We start from the raw sequence: 22,380 nt of genomic DNA, 5'->3' as shown, positions 1-22,380 counted from the left end.
GCTCGGCGCTCGGCCTCCGATTGCTCGGGCCTGGCCGCCAGACCCGGGGTCGACGGTCGAGTGCGTCGCTCTGCGTCCCCGGCAGCGCCGGCCTCGCGCAACCTCTCGCGGCGCTCGTCCCGGGCTCGGGGCGGCTCCCGCGTTCCGCCCGGTTCCGCAGCGGCCTGGCCCGATGGCGCCTCAGCGGAGGGGCGCGCCCAAGGCTCCCGAGGGCAGCGGGGCGGCCGAGCGCCGGCGCCCGAGCAGGTACCGGACAGCGCGGGGAGGGGCGAGCTGCGGCGGCGGGCGTGGCGTGGCCGCGCGGCGGGCGTGGTCAGACCAGAGGGCGTGGCCTATCGGGGGCGTGGCCTGCAGAGTCGTGCTGCGCCCCCGGGGCTCGGGGTTCGGACTCCGGACGGGAACTCGGGGCGGGAATCCTTCCCTGACCCGGACCCTGTGTGCAGAGGGCTCCACGGCCGGCCTCCCGACGCGGGCGTGTTCCGAGGCCCCGTCGTGTCGTCCCTGTGCGCTGTCCTTAGGGCTGTGTATAGGAGGGCCGTCGGATGGATGGCCCGATGAATGAATAAGTGACCGTCCCATCCCGTAGCCTTGCAGGGGGTTCTCCCTAAAGCTCTCAGAGCCAGGGTGTGTTTTCATCGCTCCAGGAAAAATCACTGAGCCCCAGTGCTTGCCCAGGGGCCATGGACCTTGCTCTGAGACTTGGAAAGCAGGCCCCTTCTGTTCTGGCGAGATTCTCTGGGTGCAGCTTGAGCCAGCTTGCTCCAAACAGGGTGCTCCCCTTGAGCAGACCCCGAGGGGAGTGTTGCATCTGAATCTGGCCGAAGATGCAGTTTCTTCATCTTTTGTGTCTCTGTGCGTGTGTCGTTGTCGTCGTCCCCCTCCCCTTCCCCCCCCCACCCCATCCCTTTCAGATTCCGCAGCCGCACTGTGGGGAGAAGGGTCCCCAGTAACTCTGCCTTGTCGGTCAGGGTGCCAATCATTTGCTGCTCAGATGGGCTGGCAGTCTCCCTGCCCTGTGCCCTGTCTGGAATTTCGGGAGAAGGGAAATGATGGGCCGGCTGGTGTCAGGTGTCCACCCTGGTCTAATTATGGAAGGCTGGGTGGCCTGGAGGCTGGACAGCAGTTCTAGGGGTGGGGAATCTTTTTGAGTTGGGCAGAGCCCCCCTTCCCCTTCCGGTGTCTATGATTCCTGTTTAAAATGATGAGGTATCCACTCAACGTGGTCTGACCATGCTGTGCCCTCCTTGGGATTTATTTATTGGAATTTGTTTTATATTTATTGGAATTTGTTTTATAGCACTGCAAAGAGTTGAGGGACATAAAAATAGAAGTCAGACTCCCTACTTTTCAGGAATTAATTGCATACTTGAAGAAACAGGGCACACCTCCTTAAAAGAGTGCCTTGATCTTTTTTCTTTCTTTCTTTTTTTTTAAAGATTTTTACTTATTTATTTGACAGAGAGAGACACAGCGAGAGAGGGAACACAAGCAGGGGGAGTGGGAGAGGGAGAAGCAGGCTTCCCGCTGAGCAGGGAGCCCGATGCGGGGCTCGATCCCAGGACCCTGGGATCATGACCTGAGCCGAAGGCAGACGCTTAACGACTGAGCCACCCAGGCGCCCCTTTTTTCTTTCTTTTTTTGGGAGCTCTTTGAGCCCTACAGTCACCAAGTCTTTCCTAGCCAGCAGTAGACAGCTTCCCATTTACACGGGTGCACGCAGCCAGCCGCACCCACGGGCACATACAGATGTGCACACGCATGTGCATGCAACTTCAGCCTGGCAGTGAGAAGTGTAGCACCCAGGTTGTACAAAAAGTGTCTTAATTGCACATTGTTTTCATTGTGCTTGTCTTCTCGGCTGGCTTGTGGTTTTAGTGAAGTGGGCTTGAGTCACACTTAGTTTGTGTCCTGTGTGTGGGCATGGGCCGTGGTACATGGTTCGGGGCAGTCAGTTTCAGTTGCAGGCAATGTGATTGGCAGCACAGATTTGGGTTCTCCGTGGGCCTGGAGGGACACTGACTGGCAGCTCACCTTGTTCCCAGCACGGGTCAGATGGGGCTGGGGGCCTCCTTCCCCAGCACATCCTCTCAGGCTGCCGAGTGCCCCTGGATTGGCTGAGAGCAGCTCTGACCTCCGTTACTGCAGAACAGTGTAAGGCTTGCTGTAACCAAGTGTGGGTGCGGTCCCTGGTCATCATGGTCTGTCTTCTCAGCACACATGGGGGCCTTTGGGTGACGGCGGTTGTGTTTTGTCCTCAGCACCAAGAGTGTCCGGGCCCCGCGGGAGGTGCCGAGGAAGTGGCTGAGAACCGCCATCCTGGGGGCCTGCGCCGTGCTTGCTGGGCTGCTGCTCTGGGGCAGTCTGGGGGGTGATGGTGGCGTCACTGAGGTCCTGGCTCACCGTGGCGAGATGCTACCAGGCAGGTTCATCGAGGTGCCCTGCTCAGAGGACTATGACAGTCACCGAAGGTTTGAAGGTAGGCGATGCTGCTGCAGTCCGGGAAAGAGCAGCACGTCAACATGGAGCGCGCTGTGTCTGAGATGCGTCCGTGTTCTGCTGCAGTGAATTGGTGGGAATCAGATTGGAAGTGGGCGGGGGCCGGGGGGTACGGGCGAACTTTCCCTCCTTCAGGTGGGTTAACCCACACCTGGACTGGGAAATACAGGGGCAGGCCTGCCGGTCACCGAGGCTAGCATTTTACCGAGGTGCCCTGCACTCTGCTGGAGAGACAGTTTGCCTGGAGGCGCACAACAGAATTGGAAAGGTAAGGAAGAAAAAGCTGAAACGAGAAAAGTCTTTGGCTATAGAGTGTTATAGAGTGTTGTCGCTGCAGAAAATGTTGCAACAAGAAATGTCACTACTGGGGACGCCTGGGGGGCTCAGTCGTTGAGCGTCTGCCTTCAGCTCAGGTCATGGTCTCAGGGTCCTGGGATCGAGTCCCGCATCGGGCTCCCTGCTCGGCGGGAAGCCTGCTTCTCCCTCTGCCTGCCACTCCCCCTGCTTGTGCTCTCGCTCTCTCTCAAATAAATAATAAAATCTTAAAAAAGAAAAAAAAAGAAATGTCACTACCAGAAGCCCTTCCCCAGGTCGAGTGTCCCATCGGGGGGTGGGGGTGGGGCAGGAAGGCAGGAGGGGGCGTGGTGCCCAGAGGCGCCCATGGGGTTCGGCACCCCGGAGAGCCCAGGAACTCAGTGCCAGTGGGCTTTAATTTCTCACACATTCCTCGCTGCTGGGCACTTTCTCCGTTTTAAAAACCTAGCCTGCGCGACTGTCTTAAAGACAGAATTCTGTTAATTTTTTCATTGAGAGCAGTGCTCTGGACTGAACTGGAAGAAGACTGCCCAGTGCTTCCACCGAGTGGCGCCCGCGGGCCAGGGCTCCACCTCCCTCGCCCGTATGGGTGCCCTCCCTGTCTCCCTCAGCCTTTCCCTCTCCTGTCCCAGCTTCCAAGAAAGTATTTCTCTGCAGTTAGAACTGAAGTTTCTCTTCTCACGCACTTAATAATTTAGCAACACTAAAAGTTTGCACGAGGGGGTGGGGGGATTGGGAGTTGTTATTATTTAGCAATGTGGGGTTCCAGTTTGGGAAGCAGAAAAAATCCTGGAGACGAATAGTGATGATGTTGGCACAACACTATGAATGTAAAATGGTAAATTTTGTATTATGTGTATTTCCACAATACCAAAAAATAGTTGAGGTATATTTAAAGCTTCTGGACTTCTCTCCTGCCCCTCAAGCTGGAGGGGCTTCTACTTTGGGCAAGGGGCTCCTGATGAGACGGAGGCTCGACCCCTGTGGGGGTGTCTGGACAGAGCACTGTGTGGAGTGTGTGCTCATGCCCTGATAAGTCAACCATCCAAAATTCACTTTTTCACCCAAATTATACTCTTGACCCTTACTCATGTTGAACACTCTGTTCCTACTGGGTTTTAGCATTTCAAAATTCATGGGGTTTTGGTTCTCTCTTTTTAAAAATCAATTTCTAACCTAATTGCCTTGTAGCTCAATAATATAATCTGTATGATATAGGTCCTTTGATATTGGCTCAGACTTTCTTTTTTTTTAAGATTTTATTTATTTATTTGACAGAGGGAGACACAGTGAGAGAGGGAACACAAGCAGGGGGAGTGAGAGAGGGAGAAGCAGGCTTCCCGCGGAGCAGGGAGCCCGACGCGGGGCTCGATCCCAGGACCCTGGAAGCCGAAGGCAGACGCTTAACGACTGAGCCACCCAGGCGCCCTGAGACTTTCTTTTTTTAAAGAGTTATTTATTTGAGAGAGAGAGAGAGAGAGCACCCGCGTGCACGCATGCTCATGAGCGGGTGGGGGGGCAGAGGGGGAGAGAGCGAATCTCAAGCAGACTCTGAGCTGAGCATGGAGCTGGTTGTGGCTTGATGTCACGACCCTGAGATCATGACCTGAGCTCAGACACTCAATCAACTGAGTCACCCAGGTGCCCCTCAGACTTTCTTTTTGACCTAATATGTTTTTGTTAATGTTCTACGTATACCTGGAAAAACGTTTTCTAATGGTTGCATGCAAAGTTCTCCGTGATTCTCCCAGTCTCTTAGTCTACATCCTCACGGACTTCTGTCTCCTTTGTGCATCAATTACTGAGAGAGGCGAGCAGGCATGTCCACCGTGCCTGTGGGTCTGGCAGCTTCTCCGGACTGGTCTTTCATGTTGGCTGTTTCATATCTGAGATGATACTATCCGGTGCTGTTTGTCATGTCTTCATCTTCCTGGTGAATTGTTCTGTCACTTCTAAACATGACCCTCTTTTTCCCTGTAATGATTCTTTTGTCTTAAAGCACAGTAGTTACACAGATATCACTCTCCAAGCTTTCTTTTGATTGTCGTTGTATTTGCTTTTATTTTTTATCTTTCTGTTGTCATTTTGTTTAGGGAGTAACCCTTATAAAAAGCATACATGTGGCTTTTGTTTATAATGAAAACACCTGTATCAGTGGGATGGTATTTGGCCTCCTGGAACTGAGGCACCTCTCCCCCGATGGCCCCCAAGTAGAAGTTTATTTTTCCCACACAGCAAGGCACAGAGAAAGGCCCCCCAGACTGGCCTGGTGCTCTGTGAGCCCCTCAGCACTTAGGTTCAGTGTGTGGCTCACCTGGTCCCAGGACACCCACTCTACCTCCAGGCACCAGGCTCACGTTCCAGACAGCAAGGGGGAAGAAGGATGAAAAGCTAGATGTCAGCCAGCCCACCCTGTCCCAGAGTGTCGCTCGGCTCCATCTCATTGGCCAGGACCCGTACAAGGGAGCTGGCCCGCCCTGTGTGCTGAAACACCAGGGGTTTGCTCAGCCCGTCTGTCTGATGCTTTGCGTCATCCTGGCCCCATCCACCTGACCCTGGCCTCGGTGCCATCCGAGCTTCTCCACCTTCCTTCCCTAAGCAGCTGCACATCCCGGGTGCAGAGAGACGGAGGGAGTGCAGGGTGGGACACGTGGTGAGCACCTTTGGTTTGCCGGGCCCCTGGGACAGGACAGTGACCAGAATTGCAAGCACAGCTTCAGTTGTCCCTGAAGGGCTTTCTCACGGGGGCTTAGGAAGGCTGGATCTGTGGTCCTAGATTGTCACGGATACTGCCTCTGGCTCAGGGATCTCTTCCCAAGGGTAAGCACCTGCCTGGTGTGGGGCCACCAGGAATGTGCTGTGTCCAGCCAGGTGTCAGTATGTCCCACAGAGGATGCACTTACACCAAAAAGATCATTGTTGCCTCTCTGAAATTCACACCTATGTGGGTGTCCTGTATTTTATTTGCCAAATCCGGCCCCCTCATGCTGTGGAAGGCACGGCCCCACAGAGTTCCCCTGGGGAGGGCCCCCTATAGGTAAGTCCTCAACAGATTCAGCATGGGGTCAGCATCTCCTTCCGGCTCCTCTCTCTCCAGGCTGCTCGCCCAGGAAGTGTGGCCGGGGCATCAGTGACACCGTCATCACCAGGGACGAAGCCCAGCGGATTCGCAGGTACCCAAGCCTCTTCTGTCCCGAACAAATGGGAAAGTGGGGCTGCAGGACAGGAAGCAGACAGTTTTTACTAAAAAAACAATGTAAAGAAATTCATTTAGAATTCCGTAAGCATTTCTTGCGTGCTTCCAAGGGCAAAAGCAGGCTTCTCCAGTTTCCAGGAGCAAAGGGTGTTCCCCTCAGAGCTGCTGCTGCTGCTGGAACCCGCCGAGGCCCAAGCCCTCTTCAGGGGAGGTGGGTCTGACCTGGACAGGAGGTCTAGGGAGATGCTGCCTCCCCAGCTCTTGGGGAGACTGTGGGCACCTGTGCAGACGCGCCCCTGCAGCGGGGGCTCCCGAGAGCGGTGCGGTCTCTGTGCCTAAGCCGGCTGGGCATTAGCCCTTGGGCCGACCAGCCGTGACTGGCGTCGGGGCAGGAAGTCTACTCAGATGCAGCCGACACTGGATTTTTCTTTGTTGGGATTTTAAAAACAAGATCTTAAAGCTTTGATTTTGCAACAAATTGTTCAGACACGAGAACTGTTTAGACACAGGTGCAAGGTGGAGCGGCGTCTGCCCTGAAGCTGCCTGCAGCCTATGTCCCAGCTGCCCGTCCCAGCAGGGAGACGCTCCTCCTGTTTCTAGATAACAGTGTAGGGGCTCGTTGGGCAGGAGTCACTGGAGTCGGGTTGACCCATCCCCAGGGACCCAGTGGGAGTAGCTCAGCCCATTTGGGTGGGCACCAGCTCTCGGTGCTAAAGATGGAAATTAAGCCTACTTGTTTCTAATCTGTTGTATTTAATTAACAAGATGGTGAGGAAATATTACCATTTACTCATTTAGCTTTGAAAATTGAGTCCTTTGGTCTGAACATGTGTTTATATTGCAAATATTAAACAATCTATTAACATTACATGAATCATGCTGGTTATTTGCCTAGATATACCACAGACAATTCTACTAACTAAATCCTGAATATAATGACCTTCCCCCACAGCATAGCCGAGAAGGGGCTGTCCCTGGGAGGATCTGACGGAGGGGTGAGTTCCTGCTTCAGTTTTCTTTCTGCCCCTTTAACTTGCTGTCCGTCCAGGAGCAAGGAGGTGTCCCCCCACATCGCCAGTGTGGACAGGCCACATTCAGGGGGCACAAGAGTGTCCCCGCTCTTCACAGTGAGTTGCAGCAGCCTGCTCCAGATCTGGGGCCCCTGCTGGGGGCAGGCGGATCTGGTCTCAGACAGTGAGCTGACAGAGGGTGAGTTAGGAGCCCAGTGAGGGTGGTGGCCAGCCCTGGAAGCGGGAGGGGCTCCTGGGACACGGTGACACACATGCTCCCCAGCCTCCAGGCTGGAGGCCCCACAGACACGGTGTGGGCACTGTCATCCATGTGTGTGAGAGTGCAGGGGCCCGGTGGGGGCAGGGGGACGTCCCAGGGGATCTCATAAACAGTGCATCCACCCAGAACCTGGGGATAGGACCTTATTTGGAAAAGGGGTCTTTACAGATGCCATGAAGTTAAGGGTCTGAAGATGAGGTCATTCTGGATTGGGGTGGGCCCTAAATCCAATGGCAAAAGTGTCCTTATGCGAGAGAGGCAGAGAGAGACTTGTGGAAGAGGAGAAGCCGCAGGAAGACAGAGGTGGAGGGATGCAGCCATAAGCCAGGGGACCCCTGGAGCCACCAGAAGCTGGAAGAAGCAGGAGGAGTTCTCCCTTAGAGCCTTCAGAGGGAGCGTGGCCCTGGCCACACCTTGATTTTAGGATCTCTGGCTTCAGTAGCTGTGAGGAGACAAATTCCGGTTAGTTTGAGTCCCCAGTTTGTGGTGATCAGTCACAGCAGCTGCTGGGCCAGGGCAGCCCTGTGTCTCATCTGCCTCCTGGGCAGCGCCTGGGGTCCTGTTCCTACGAGCACCGCACATTAGCTTGCATTCCCCTGTGGTGTCCTGAATGTGGGTCTCCACCCAGCGTGTGAAGCTGTGGAAGATACAGTCTTCTCTGCATTGTTTGGCGATGGCTAAATTATCGCCATTATGCGGACCCGGATCAGTCTACATGTTTGAAAGTCCTGGGAAGATTAGTTTATGGACTTTGCTAGAATTTCTAAGTATCTCTATGATTATCTGCATCACTTTATTTTATTCTGCAAAATTTCCCCCAGAGTTCCGAAAATTAAGCTCCTTTTATTTCAGTTTGGTTTGATTCAGGGGTAGCATTTATTAAAAACCCATTTGTGCATGGACTCATCTGTTATTCTTTGTTGGGCATTCCCTCAGGAAGTTGTCTTGCAGCAAAGGAACCAGATTTGATGCCTTTAAGTTCAGTTAACATTTATTAAGCTCAAATTATGTTCAAACCCCTGGGCTGATCACTGCACCAATTAGGAGAAATATAGTAGCTTCCAGATAGCGTAAAAATGGTCCCTGCTGGTGACCACTTTTCCCGGATGGGGGGAAGACCCACAGAGGTGGGGTGGGCAGGGGAGGGGAGCAGAACACTTTGACGGTGTTTTAGAAAGTAGGACCCAGCAATTCCACTTCTGGGGATTTACGCAAGAGAATGAAAGCATCTGTCCACACAGACTTGTCTGCCAGTGTTCAGGGCAGCTTAATTGGTAATAGCCCCAAACTGGAAACAACCCACATGGTTGTGTTAACCCCAAACCATGGAGTGTCCTCAGCAATAAGATGGGATGGATGTCTGTGGACACAACAGCATGAGCGAACCAGAGTGGTTATGCTGAGCAGAAGGAGACCCAGAAAGAGTGCATCCCACATGATTACATTCACATATAATTTTAGAAAATGTGCATCAGTCTGTGACGGTAGGAAGCACATCAGTGGTTGCCTGGGTGGGGAGGAGTCGGGGGAGAGAGGCAGGATGGCAGAGGGTACAAGGACATTCTGGGATGTGGTTGTTATCTTGATGGTGATGGTGGCTCACGGGTATGTGACATCAAAGCTTATGAAATTGTGCAGCTCATCTGTCCCTTATACCTCAACAGGGCTGAAGGAGCGAGGGTGGGTGGGGTGTGATTCAGCTGCAGGAGTTCACAGGTCTGTGGACTGTTTTCAGAAAATCAGACTGGGCAGGAGAGAACGAGATCTGTCCTGTATATACCCTGGGTCCCCTGTCTTGAAACCCGGCATGGCCTCCCGGACCCAGGGTGAGGGTGGGCTGGACCTCAAGGCGCCTGCTGCCCTGTGCTCATCTTTTCCAGGCATCCATCTTGGACTTGCACTCAGGAGCCCTGTCTGTCGGGAAGCACTTTGTGAACCTGTACAGGTGAGAGCCCTGAGGGGCTGCAGCCCTCCCTGCACCCCTGTGCATTTCTTAGCTGGAACTGGGGGGTATGGCCCTTCTCAGGGGGCAGGATCCTTGTTCACCAGCTGCAGGGAACAGTCTGGGGCTCCATCGGAGGCTTCTCAGGGGCCTTCTCCGGAAAGCGGGACCTTCCTGAGGCCGAGGGACAGCCAGAGGGAGAGGTGGGAGGGGTGAGAGGCTGGCCAGGCCCTCAGGAGAGCTGGAGAGTCCGGTGGGACTCCGATCCTCCCTGAGGCCAGAGAAGCAGAGATTCTCCCAACCTTGATGCTCCCATTGACTTCCGTCCCTTTAATCACGTGGTTATCACTGGAGAAACAGATCAGCGCCCAGGAGGAAACAACGAAGCTAAAGGAAGTGAGGAAAAGATTCAAAGATTATAATAAAGCGTTGACAACAGACGTCCAATGAAACGTTACATTTGTTAACAGCCTATTTTTTCACAGATACTTTGGAGATAAAATACAAACCGTCTTCTCAGAAGAGGACTTCCAGTTGTACAGGTGAGGAGGAAAGCAGTCATCACGTCAGACGGGGAGGCAGGTGGCGCAGGCTGAGTGGGGAGGGCGGAGGGTCGGTGCCGCGGGAGCCCCGCCCAGTCAGGGGCGGAACCCAGGCGCGCCACGCCCATCACGGTCACACCCACCCAGCTGCAGGGCCACGCCCACCAGCCCCTGCTGAAGGGCATAGGCCACGCCCCAGGCTAGGCCACACCCACCCACCCTCTGCAACCATGCCCACCCATCTTCACCCCGCCCACCAGCCCACGCCACGCCCCTGGGCACGCCCACTTGTCCGAACCCGCCGTGATCACGCCTTCCCCGACCCTGCCCATCCCACCACAGCACCGAGTCCATGCCCACTGACCACGTCCACCCACCCAACCCTTGCCCTCAAAGACCACCACCCGGCCATACCCACCTGACCACCACCTCTCCAGACCACGCCCGCCCCGTGTCCACCCCAGCTGAGGTCTTGTGCATGTCCCTGGGGTCTGTGCCCCAGCCCCTGACTTGTCGTGGGCACATTGTGAGCAGAGGGTCTCACGAAGGCTGAAATGCACAGCTCACTTTATCAGAGTCCGGGCAGGTGGACGCAGGGGTGGTACCTCTCTGCCCCGGGGGCCAGGCCAGGGAACCCATGGACCGCATGAGCGTCCCCAGAAATACTGAAGGGAGGGGGCTTGTCTGGGTTGGCCTCTTCTCCCAACTCCGTGGTTTTTCTCCTTCCCTGACGCTCTGTGCAGCCAGGGCCGACTGGCAGAAAGTACTAGAACAGCTGTGAGTGTTACACTCTGCACTAGCGTCCAGATCGCTTCGGGCTAGTAGGTGGTGCACAGGGCAGCACTGCCTCAGTCGCTGTGGGTCCAGCCAGGCCATCGAGCCCACACGACCCTGTGGAAGGAGCAGGCCCGTGGAGGCCTCGTGCGCCCCCCCGTCTGTGCAGGGCTGCTCCCTGCCCCTCGCAACAGCTCACGTGGAGGGAGGCAGAGCCAGCCTCAGCGGGTCCAGCAGCTCTTGCAACAGCCCCACGAGCAGCCCAGGGTGCTGCAGGGGGCCGTGCCCTCTCAAGTCACACCACACATGCTGGTGCCAGGAACGGCCCTCCTGCCCTGGCAGCTCCTCTCACTGGGGAGTGGCTTTCTTTAATTAAAACTTATAATTTTTAGATAATCAAGACTCACAGACTGTTTGGGGAAATAATACAGGGCGATCCCATGTACCCTTCACCCAGTTTCGCCCAACGGCAACAAGTTGGTGTGAGCAGAGCAGGGCATCGCCCCCAGGAACTGGCCCCAGTGCTGTCCCCACCGTCTTGCTCAGAATCCCTGGTTCTACCTTATTTGTGTGAGTGTGTGCAATTCTGTCCCCTGGGTAGGTCATGTAAGGGCTGCCGGTCACAGTACCGAGCGTCTCGTCGCCACGTGGACCCCACGTTGCCCTTCTGTCCCCTCGGCCCCAGCACCCGTCCCTGACCAGCAACCAGCGGGCCCATTGCTACCATAGCCTCGAGGCCTGGAAACAGCTGCTGCTTCCCCTTGGTGATGTTTCCAGGGAGACAGCCGGGCTCCTGGTCCAGAGAGAAGCGAAGGGTTGGGGTGAACTTGACATGCAAATAGTAGCGGCAGTGAGCGGTGCCCTTGACCCCTGCCACGCGCTAGTGACCTCACTGGGTCGGCCCTGAAGTCTGGGCCTGGAGCGAGGCTGGGTTTCGCAGCACAAAAGGGCCAGGTGACCAGCGGTGCAGGAGCCTGGTCTGCAATCACCCCGTGACTGGTTTACTGTGTTTACGGTGTTTACTGTTAAGTGAAAAGCGTGCGTCAGTATTTTAATGTTCGTAAGTTCAAGGCTCTATGAAACGTAAAAACGATCACCACGGATGAAGAAAACAGCGGATTTGTGTCTCATTCGAGTGCGAGCCTGCAGAGAGGAAGGGGTGTCGATCCAACTGCGGTCGGGGACAGCTCGTGGTTGCCCAGAGAACCCAGGGAGAGTCGCACGTATGGAACAGAGTTTGTATTTCTGGAGTGAAAACCCAGTTGGCTGTTGAACCAAGAAGGATGAGCGCCGTTGCCGGGCACGTGGGTGCTGGAGGAGGCGGCTGCCAGGAGGCACGGAACGCAGGCTTCATCAGGACGTTCGCTGTGTTCCACCAGAGCTGAGGGTTTAATAAATGAGACTGGTAGTTATCAATGAGGAAAAATGGAAGGAACCAATTAGTTTCACACAGTAAAACAATTATTAAAATAATAACTGGGGCACCTGGGTGGCTCAGCTGGTTAAGTGTCCGACTGATTTCAGCTCAGGTCATGATCTCAGGGTTGTGGGATTGAGCCCCGCATCGGGCTCCACGCGCAGCAGGGAGTCTGCTTGAGATTTTCTTTCCCTCCATCCTTCCCCCTGCTCGCATCAGCTCTCTCTCTTAAAATAATAAAACCTTTAAAAAATAATCATAATAATAACCCAATCACTAAAACTTCTCAAAATAGATTCTCAAATAGTGTTGTCAAGGAAATGGCAGTTTTAGAGGGTGCCATTGGAATCTTCTTTCTAACTTTGTCTATTCTGTTGTTAAAAATAATTGAGCAGGGCGCCTGGGTGGCTCAGTTGGTTAAGCGACTGCCTTCGGCTCAGGTCATGATCCTGGAGTCCCTGGATCGAGTCCCGCATCGGGCTCCCTGCTCGGCAGGGAGCCTGCTTCTCCCTCTGACCCTCCCCCATCTCATGTGCTCTCTCTCTCTCTCTCATTCTCTCTGTCTCAAATAAATAAATAAAATCTTTAAAAAAAAAAAAATAATTGAGCATTCTGAGACATGACAAGAGTATTACCAGCATGAGATCTCAGCCTGATCTCATTTATGGTCTAGATCGTCACAGAACATTTCTGCTGGACCAAGAGAGCGAGGTTTGGGGACTCTCGAGGCCATGGCGATGTCATGGTCAGAAGAGCTGCCTGTCTCCCACGAAAGCATTCTGATAATTCACACAAAACACAAAATGCTCCGCTCTGTGTGTCTTGTGAGCTGGAGGGAAAGCTTTGAGGTTGGCTTTATGGTTAATGTTCAGGGTGAGAAATTCCCGGAACTCCACCTCGGGTTATTACAGAGGTGGTCAGTGTGCCCCCGGGAGCAGGCCTCCTGCCGCTCTCGGTGCCACGTCCACGTGGTTTCATCGGACTCCCAGCCATCTCTGGACGTGCTGAAGGTAAAACGTCAGTTTGCTTCCCGTCTTTTCTGGCTGTCATCTGTCTGCTGACCTCAGGGACAGTGTGCAGCGTGACATGCCGTGGCCGGAACTGAAAACCGGAGGACTGTCTGGGGCGGGCCCCCGGGAGCCCAGAAGGAGCACCATCACCTCATTAGCGTGCCATCCACAGAGTGTGTGGTTTGATGACAGAGTGAAGGAATACCACGAGCCTCTAAGGTCTTTCGGTTCGTTGAACTGGGACATTTGGCTAAACACTGTTGGCAAAGCTTTGCGCATTGAAGGTGAACAAAGATGAAGACAACAAAGCCCACTAAAAATTCTGACATTCTCAGAAGTAGTTTTTCTGACTTGGCTGATAAGAGCTGCTGAGCGCACCCGTATCTCCTACCCCGTTGAAGGGTTAGAAGCATTCTGAATGTAGTTGTGGGCCCAGCAGAAGTTCCATGAACGTCGCTGATGGTAGAGTGCTTGCTCTACTTACTGAAATGAGTCTAAGGGGGTCCCAGGAAAAGTCTGGTGCGCCCCCAGTTGGCGCCCTGCGGAATGGGGGCACCCTTTGGCTAGTGGTGTGCATGTTGAAGCATCGGCCGGTGGTTTGGAGATGTTGGAAGGATACCCTGTTGTGCTGGAGCTACGTGATTTGTGGGGCTAGAGCTAGCTCCGCACGTGTGCACGCGGGTACATGGGCAGGCACCTGAATGTAGGCGCGTGTGGGCGTGTACCTGAGCCCCGCACACTTGTGCATATGTAGGGGTGTAAGTGTGTATGCTGCGTTTAGGTAGGTACGTGTACACGTGTGTAAGGGTGTAAGTTTGGTGTGTGTAGGTAGATCCTTGTGCACGTGTGTGTAGGGTGTAAGTGTGTATGGTGTGTGTAGGTAGGTCCGTGTGCACATGTGTGTAGAGGCGTGTAGGTAGGTGGGTAGGCAGCAGGTGTCGTGTGTCTACCTGAAAGACGGGGGTCAGCCCGTCTAGCACTGTCCCCTGCATCTGGCCTCCCACAAGGAGGCGGCTCCCTGGAGCTCGGCTGTGCAGGTCAGCAGCGGTCCAGGCAGAGGCGGTGCCCCCACTGTGGACGCCGATGTGGGGGACTATGCTCCATTGGCACCTCGCCCCACAGCTGCGTGTGCAGGGCTTGGAGCTCAGCCCCCTGGACGTGCGAGGAAGGGGCCGGTGTCTCCACGGGGTGCCACCCCTCTGCTGTGGCAGGCGGTGGCCCCAGCCCCTGGCTGCGCGCACACTGCAGCTCCCAGTGAGGGCCTCTCTGCCCTGCTCAGGAATGCGCACACGCTGTGCAGAGGGCCGCTCTCCTCCTCTGTTGCTTCTGAGTGTCCCCAGTGGGCCTGGTGCCGTGGCCATTCCTGCAAGGAGTCGGTGCTCAGTTCCTAGTCCTGCACGTGGTGTCCCTTCACACAGGCCCAGGCTGCTGGGTGTGTGTCTGTCCGTCTGGCGGCTTTCCTGTAGTCCGTGTCTTTTTGCAGCGTGGCGCTGTGTGGGCTCTGCGGGACCTGTGGAGAGTTCTCTCCAGGGGCCACACTGCTCCTGGGTGATGCGTGTGTCCTCCCGACAGGGACGTGCGGCAGAAGGTCCAGCTCACGATCGCCCAGGCTTTTGGCATCAGCGCGTCTTCGCTCTACCTGACAAAGCCCACATTCTTCTCCCGCATCAACAGCACCCAAGCCCGGACGGCTCACGACGAGTATTGGCACGCACACGTGGACAAGGTGAGCACCCGCTCTCCAGCGCAGGTGCCAGGGGCTTGTCCGTGGCTGCCCGAGCTGGCTCTGCCTGGGCTTCGGAGCATCTACCCTGTGGCGTTTCTGTGGTTGGGATTTTAGGTGTCTTCCTCTCCAACATTTGGGGTGGGCCCTAAACCCTGTGGAACCCCGTGGATGTCGTCAAGGAGGTAAAACCCGTCCCCGTGGGACAGTGAAATGTGTACTAGGAAGTGGTGGGCACCGTGGCACCCTGTCCTCCGTGGCTGCGTCCGCTGGAGCCGTGAGCTCCACCACGTGCCACCCAGGCAGCCTCTGTCGTCCCCACAGCTGCAGGTGGCCTCCCCTTGGGCCTGCCCTCCGCCCGCGTCCCGCCTCTTCACGGGAAGATCTCTCGACCACTCAGGCTCCTCTGGATCTCCCGTCCTGGATCTCTGTTGCACAGTCCCAGCTAATCGGTGATCTCGACCCGCTGAGTTGGAGCCCGTCCCCATCTGTACTGCAGCCATGCCCCCCATGTTCTCAGCGTGCTGCCGGGGGACACCTGAGGGCTGCAGGTGTGCTCAGGTGACCCAGGACCGTCCCCGTGTCCCTTGATGCTAGAACGAAAGAAGCAAGTGAAAAATACCCGGAAAGCTTGGGATGAGTGATGAGGGCAGGTTGGGACGCACGCTTGCAAATGGGGCTTCAGCTCTGAAACCCAGCCAGATGCTCAGCCTTTGTGTGATCTCGACTGAGCTGACGGAAGCAGCACCACGCGTGGCCATGAGCACAAGGGTGTGGTTAGTGAAACTGAGGACCCCAATATGTAATCCGTTCAAGCCAGCTTAAATGGAAGTGGCGTCTGTGGCCAGGGGCTCCCAGCGGGCCAGCGATGCTCTGGGGGCTCCCCAGACTCAGGCTGGGACTGCGGGATTTCTGGCCTCATGGCAGGAGGCCCAGTGTCTGCTTGCAGTGTGTTCAGACGCCAGTCCGGGCCCGCTGTGGTCCAGCCCGTCCCCTTGCCCCTCACGGCTGTGGCAGCTGTTGGTCTGTGGGTGACCACCGCCGATCGTCACTGCACCAGGCGGCAGGTGCGACCTTGGCCGTGAGATCATCACAGACGTCGCAGGGGCAGAAGTGGTTGTTACGGTGCTGACGGCAAAGACGATGCGTGTGGAGGACGGATGGGTACGTCCAGCATACGGAGAAGGGAGCTCCCGCCGTGGGCCGGAGCCCAGGAGGATCTCCTGCACGAAGGAGGAACAGCCCTCCACCCACCAGGAAGAGTCCGTTCAGGAGAAACAACACTGAGTGCGGCCCGGCTGCGTTCTCGAACTTCGAAGAGAATACTCCTCAGGCGGGAAGAGACTGGCCGCCAGTCACACGTCGGCAGCCTCAGGCTCTCCAGAGCGATGCTCAGAGCCAGGAGGCCATGGAAGGGTCTGCAGGAGCCGGGGTCACACGAGCAGCCACAGGCCGCTCACGTGTGGACGTGGCAAAAAGATGTCCTCAGACACAAGAGAACTCCGGAACGTGGCATCTGCTCCTCATCCGCGAGGCTCTTGTCTCAGCTCAGGAACAGAGACGCTCCCACCACTCCCAACCAGCTCCCTGGTTCTCACGCGAGTTCTGAGGGTTCCTTTGCGGTATCTGGGGGTGGGTGGGTAGGAGAGGGTCAGGCTCCTGGACTCCCCGCCCACTGGCGGGGTCTCTCTCAGGTTTTAGGCGGCTCACGTATGATTGATGGACGTGAGGTTCACTGCGGAAGCTGCTCAAGAAGCCCGGCCCTGGGAGATTTGCAGGCTTATCCCTCTGGTGTTTGTTGGGAGAAGGGATTCCGGACAAGGGGAACCTGAGTCGGGGTCTCCGTGGGGGATGCGGAGCTGAGCCCAGGTGTATAGGAATCCAGCCTCACGTTGCGTGGTGCCAAGTTTGTGAGACGGTGACATTGCTCTTGGGCACCATGGCAGCTCTGCTGGTCGGCCCCCCTCCCGTCAGGAGGTGACTGTCATGGTGATGGGGGTAGAGGTGGTTGCAGGGGGAGAAGGCTTTTCGAGCCTTGATCAAATATGGCACGTGAGACTGGCCTGGGGCTTCTGAGTCGTTCCCAGGACACCTGCAGGTGTCAATAGAATCATGTACGACTGGCCATCAGCCCGGCGGCTTAGAGGAGAGAGTCGGGCTGTGCGCCAGGGCTGGGGGGCGACGGTTTGGACTGCAGTTCTTAGACCCCTCCGTTTCTCTCTTACCCCACACTTGCTAATTGAACGATTCATCAGCCTGGAAAATGTTATTATGTGATTAAAATTCCTTGTTTGTCGATACCACTATCTTTGTGTGAAAAGAATGCGTATCTCGGTAATTCCCTTTATTAACCAGATCCCGATCTGTGTGAGTGAGCCCTTGGAGAAGTGCAGTCAGCTTCTCCTCACAGCCTGAGGTTCTAAACCAAACCCTGCAGATGTCACCTTGAGAAAACAGCATCTCCACGTGGTGCCCCTTGTCTGCCCTGGCCGCGAACAGTGCCTCGCCTCCCAGACTTCAGGGCGTCTGAGGGAACAAATGATAGCCGCCCCCTGTTTACGTCCCTCCGTCCAGGCCAGGGGTGGGGGTCGGTTATCAGAGGGTCCGTGCTCAGACGAGCCCTCAGCCAGACCCCGTCCTTCACCATCTGCTTTGCACTGCCTGTGCGGTCTGCCCGAAGAGCGTCTACGCAAAGAGGCTCACGCACTAAAGGGCAGACACTGTAGGGTCCGCCAGATGAGGACCCCGGGGTCGTCAGAGACAGAGACAGAAGGGTGGGGGCCGGGGCCGGGGGGCGGGAGTGTTTAATGGGGACCGTGTCAGTTTGGGAAGATGCCAGGCAAAGTTCTGGGGACGGACAGTGGGGATGGCTGCGCGACTACGATGTGCTTCGTGCCCCTGGCTAAAATGGCACATTTATGGCACATGTATTTTACTACAGTTAGAAGCAAAGGTTGGGGCTGCCCCACATGTGAAGAAAGAGCAAAAGCACTTGTTGCGGCGTTTGTTCCGTGTGTGGACGTGGGAGGTGGGAGCTGTCGGTTAGCAGGTGATGCGGCCACTGTCCCGGGAATCGCTGTGGCTCGGGCTTGTCGGCCAAGTGTCCGCACGCGCTGCCTTTGCTGGGAGGCGGCTGCCCGCATCTGAGCTGTGCGGGAGCCCCAGGCAAAAGCGTAGGACCGCGGGCCTGACCGCAGTGTGTCTGTGGTCGGGAAGGCAGCCAGCGGTCTCATTTAGGAGGCAGACATGTGTTGTTGACCCACCTCGGAAGCGCGAGCGCGGCCTTCTGGGCTGGTGTGCCCCACGAGCGCCCGGACGCTGACGTGCTCCCTCACGCTCTGCCCGCAGGTGACCTACGGCTCCTTCGATTACACCTCACTGCTCTACCTCTCCGACTACCTGGACGACTTCGGCGGGGGCCGATTTGTGTTCATGGAGGAGGGGGCCAACAAGACGGTGGAGCCGAGAGCAGGTAGGACCCTCAGGCGGCAGCCCCGGGCTTGCAGGCAGCTGGGCAAGCCATCCATCTGCTGGCCTGGACACGCCCGCTGCCCTAGGTCACTGCCGCACAGCACAGCCGTCCCCCGAGCCCCCCACTTCCTGCAGTGCATTCCCGCTCTGTCCCTCCCCGGACCTGCCTCCCCAGACCAGGTGGTCCTGGAGCCCCCAGGGCCCCCAGCACGGCACGGACACTCAGAGCGGCCCCGTGAGCATGTGCTGAGCGGAGGGACCGTCCCCTCCCTTCTGGCGCTTGTGGGGAAGGGTGGGTTCGCAGCCCCAGCCAGGACTCCCAGAGACTCACAGGCAGAGCCCGGACACCTGGCCCAGGCTCCTGGGCCGTGCCGTCCCCCTGCGGCCACGTCTCACCTGTTCTGCGGCACTGCGCTCACTTGCTCACTGGACGCCCGCCTGGTGGGAGCCCAGGCAGACCAGAGAGGCTGCCCACCTGGGTTGGCTAAGAATGTTCCTGCCGGCCGTGGGACCAAGCCAGTGGGTCCAAACCGCTCCCTGTCGAAGCTCTGAGTGGGACACGCAGTAGCGTGGAAATCAAAGGTGTAAAAAGGGAATTAAGCAGCTCAGGGTTTGCTCTCCTCCCTCTGTGGTGAGCACGGGAAGAGGTGCAGACCCAGCTCAGTCAGCGGGCAGGAGGGGCCTCCAGACACCCTGCAGCTCCGGCAGTTTAACAGATTAAGAACCAGAGAAGCTTCTGGTGCTGAGGCCGGGTGTCACCTGTCACTGCTTTCAAGAGACACCCTTGTGGCCCAAGAGGAAAAGGACGTGAAGGACTACAAAAACTGAGATTATTTCACATTTTTGGTTACTCAGTTGCTGAGCTAAATCTTATTTTAAGTCATTTACTGAAGAATGTAAAAAGCCAGAAAGTACCTTCTTCTGAATTCTGAAATGTTTCATGTTTATAGAATTATGTGGGCAGTATTATTCAGACAACTTGATGTTCCCCTAGGGGATGTGGCCCTGGGAGACTCGGCCTGGGGGACGTGGCCTTGGGGGACGTGGCCCTGGGAGACTCGGCCTGGGGGACGTGGCCTTGGGGGACGTGGCCCTGGGAGACTCGGCCTGGGGGACGTGGCCTGGGGGACGTGGTTCTGGGAGACCCACCCTCCGGTGTCAGTGTTACCGTGTTTGCTCTTTGCCTCGTGTGGTGTTGGCGGTGCTGGCCTGCTGGTCACCACACAGATGGTGACTTCATCCTCTGCTGGTAATTTCCTCGTGGTTCTGGTGACAAGTAGCCTGCCCCTGGGTTCTCGCAGAGCACTTCCGTAGTGCCTGTGCTTATCGGAACCACTGCGCACTTCCCAGCTCCGTTGCTGGGCCGCACGCAGAAAGCACAGAGGGGCTCCGGCAGGACCGCACGGCCCGAGTCGCACTTTTCTCCACAGGTCATCACACCGGCGTTTGGGGGACCCGAGGATCTCTCTCCAGGTGGGCAAGATGGGGGTCTGCCAGGTTATTTTATAGCACTCCCTCTGTCCCGTCCCCGCCTGGGGCTCAGCGAGGCTGGTCCGTGCCCACAGACGTCACGGGAACCGGCGTTTGCCGGGCGAGAGATGCAGCGCGGCTCGCCCACCAGCGAGGCCACATGAAAGTTGGCATCCATTCCTTACACAGGTCCTCGGCCTCATGGGAATCCACAGGAAAATAGCCACAGCGCCTCACACTTTCCCACTTACTCATGCTGCCCAGGACCCTCTCCGTAGATCCGGGTGTCCAGTGGGGACCGCTTTCCTTCGGCCTTCACGCACCACACCCCTGGCAGTGGTTCTCCTGAGAACGTCCCCATCTCACCTTTTCTCACGGCTATCTTCACTGACTGTGAAATTCAGGACTGATAGCATTTTCCTTTCTCTTTATAAACATCATTCCTTTATTCGGGTTCCATTCTTGCTGAGAGAGTCGCCATCACCGGGTCACTGTCTTTTTTCTCTGCTGTTTCCAAGATTTTCCCGAAATCTTTCATTTCATCCGTTCCATGGTGTTGGGCCTCGGCGTGGACTTATTTATACTTATCCACTTGGAGTTTGCTATGCTTATTGGACTAAAAGCCAAAGGTTTTCGTCACGTTGGGGAAGGTTGGGTGATCATTTCCTCAAGTTCTCCTTTTCTGCCCCAATATTAATTTCTTCTTCTGAGGCTCCAGCAGCATGAATGGTGGGAGGCTTTGTACTATCCCAAGGTCTCTGTTTGCAAACTGTGCCAATGCGCAGGGAGGGATGGGAGACCCCCACTCTTACTGCATGTCAACAGACACTTGATTGCCGTGTCCTTCTGCACAGGGGGCAGAGGGCATGGACGGGCGTGCACACAGGCCTGGCTGCTTGTCCGGTGTCTCAGGTTTGAATCAAAGTGCAAGAGACTGAGGACAAGATGTCTTTTAAAAATGTGGGTCTCAGAGAGTGTTGTGCGTGCGGCTTGCTCTGGGAAAGAGTGTTTCCTTAGCGGGGACAGCACCGCGTGTGAACTCCAGGAGCCCCCGGGCTCACACTCGGCTTCCACTGTGTCCACGATTTCTTTTGCTCTGTTGTTCCCAAGCAGAGCACAGTTCTTTGCTTACAACGAGAAAGCAGCAAGTGTCTGAGATGGACTTTCCTTTCCTTTGCAAAGATTATGGTTGAGTTGCAAGTATGAAGGAAGCAGTCGCGTTTCCAGCAGTAGCTTCGAAGGGAAATGCAGTTGCCACAGCGCCTGCCGAATCCCAGGTTCCTCCCCTACGGTCAGCCCCCTTGTAGAAAGATCTACGGTGCTGTGTGCAGGGCCAGTTAAAGACGGAAGCCAATGAGTGGAATTGTCTGTTGACGGTTGGAGGACCCCCTCCTCTTGACTCAGAAGCTGCCTCTCCCCACGTCTTCGCCTTTTGTCCCCACTTGATGGGAGCTAACGAGGCGAGGCGCTTGGCGTTGTCTTGACGCGTCTTCCCCGATTCTTGGTTAAAGCTTTGCCATCACTCTGCAGGGTTTGGTTTTGTTTGACGTGGGATTAGAAGTAAGATCCTAAGCATCAGACCTGAAAGGCTGTGAGGGGTGGGCCTGGGGCGGTCCCGTGGCTTGTCGGGGTGCCCTGGGTGGCGGCAGGACCTCACCCCCAAGTCTGGGCCCGCCCACCGCGAAGAGGGCCGGGACAGGGGCTGGGGGGCCCCTCACTTCCGGCGGCCTCGCCTGCTTTGCGTCCTGCCGCAGCCGTTCTGTGGCGGGCGGGCCTGTCCCGTTCTCCTCGTTTGCTGCGTCAGGGCCGGCCGTATGTGTGGCCTCCTGGTCACTGCTCTCTTCTGTCCCAGGTCGGGTGTCCTTCTTCACCTCGGGGTCCGAGAACCTGCACCGTGTGGAGAAGGTCCACTGGGGCACCCGTTACGCTGTGACCATCGCCTTCACCTGCAACCCGGACCACGGCATCGCAGACCCCGTGTTCACGTAGCCCTGGCCTCGGCGCCCTCCCTGGGAGCAGCCACGCCGGACAGATGCCCCCTGCCGCCAGTTCGGCCCATTTCCATTGAACAAGGTGCCTTATGAATCACCCGGATGTTGATTTGCTGCTGTACTAATTGTTCCTCATCTGTAAGTAAATTAGGGGAAGCGGCTCTTCACCTCCCAAGCACCTGTGTGTTTGATTCGGCGTGCTGTCAACGTCGGGCCCAGGAGTCGGCAGTGAGCCGACATACCCTCCTGCCTCCAGGAGGGATCCCCGGGCCCTGGGTGGAAATTCCCGTTTGTGAATAGATAGGCATTCGCCCGGGCCTCATCCAAATTCAGAAACCACCGCGGACCATTGAAGACCGACTTTGGAACGTGGACGATGCATGGTCTGTAGAGCAGGTCCAGGGCGCGGGCAGCTCTGGGAGACAGGTGCGGGCCGAGGACCTAGGACACCGGTGACGTGAGTCCCACCGGACACAGCATCCTCCTGCGACCAAGCTGGTCACACCGCACGCGGGCGCCCTGCACGTGCCCCGGCAGTGCTGTGTGGGAAGGCAGGGCGCGGGTGCCCGGGGGGCAGACCGTGTGTGTAATCTGGGGAGACAGCGGCAAGGGACCAGGCAGTAGGACAGACGGGAAGCAATAGCAGATTGAAGCCAAGCAGGGCAGCACCAGTGGGCTGAGGTCCGTTAATCTCAGGCCCCCAGGCTCCGGGAGGCCGAGGGGGAAGCGGGGAGCATCGTCCG

General features: G+C 56.6%; 1 protein-coding gene across 1 annotated transcript; it reads left to right on the top strand.

The window, feature by feature from the left end:
• The first annotated feature begins 84 nt into the window (after positions 1–84).
• OGFOD3 (2-oxoglutarate and iron dependent oxygenase domain containing 3) lies at positions 85–21,793 on the top strand. The gene is made up of 9 exons (XM_032429640.1): positions 85–246; positions 2,259–2,476; positions 5,909–5,984; positions 6,960–7,002; positions 9,178–9,242; positions 9,725–9,781; positions 14,555–14,708; positions 18,054–18,177; positions 21,499–21,793. The coding sequence occupies exons 1-9, from the start codon at positions 173–175 to the stop codon at positions 21,633–21,635; spliced, it is 948 nt and encodes a 315-aa protein (XP_032285531.1). The 5' UTR covers positions 85–172; the 3' UTR covers positions 21,636–21,793.
• The last annotated feature ends 587 nt before the right edge of the window (positions 21,794–22,380 follow it).

This window comes from Phoca vitulina, unplaced genomic scaffold, assembly GCF_004348235.1.
Source record: "Phoca vitulina isolate PV1807 unplaced genomic scaffold, GSC_HSeal_1.0 scaffold41, whole genome shotgun sequence".
NCBI classification, from domain to species: Eukaryota; Metazoa; Chordata; class Mammalia; order Carnivora; family Phocidae; genus Phoca; species Phoca vitulina.
The sequence above is the reverse complement of the archived record's forward strand: the minus strand, read 5'-3'. Positions and strand labels throughout refer to the sequence as shown.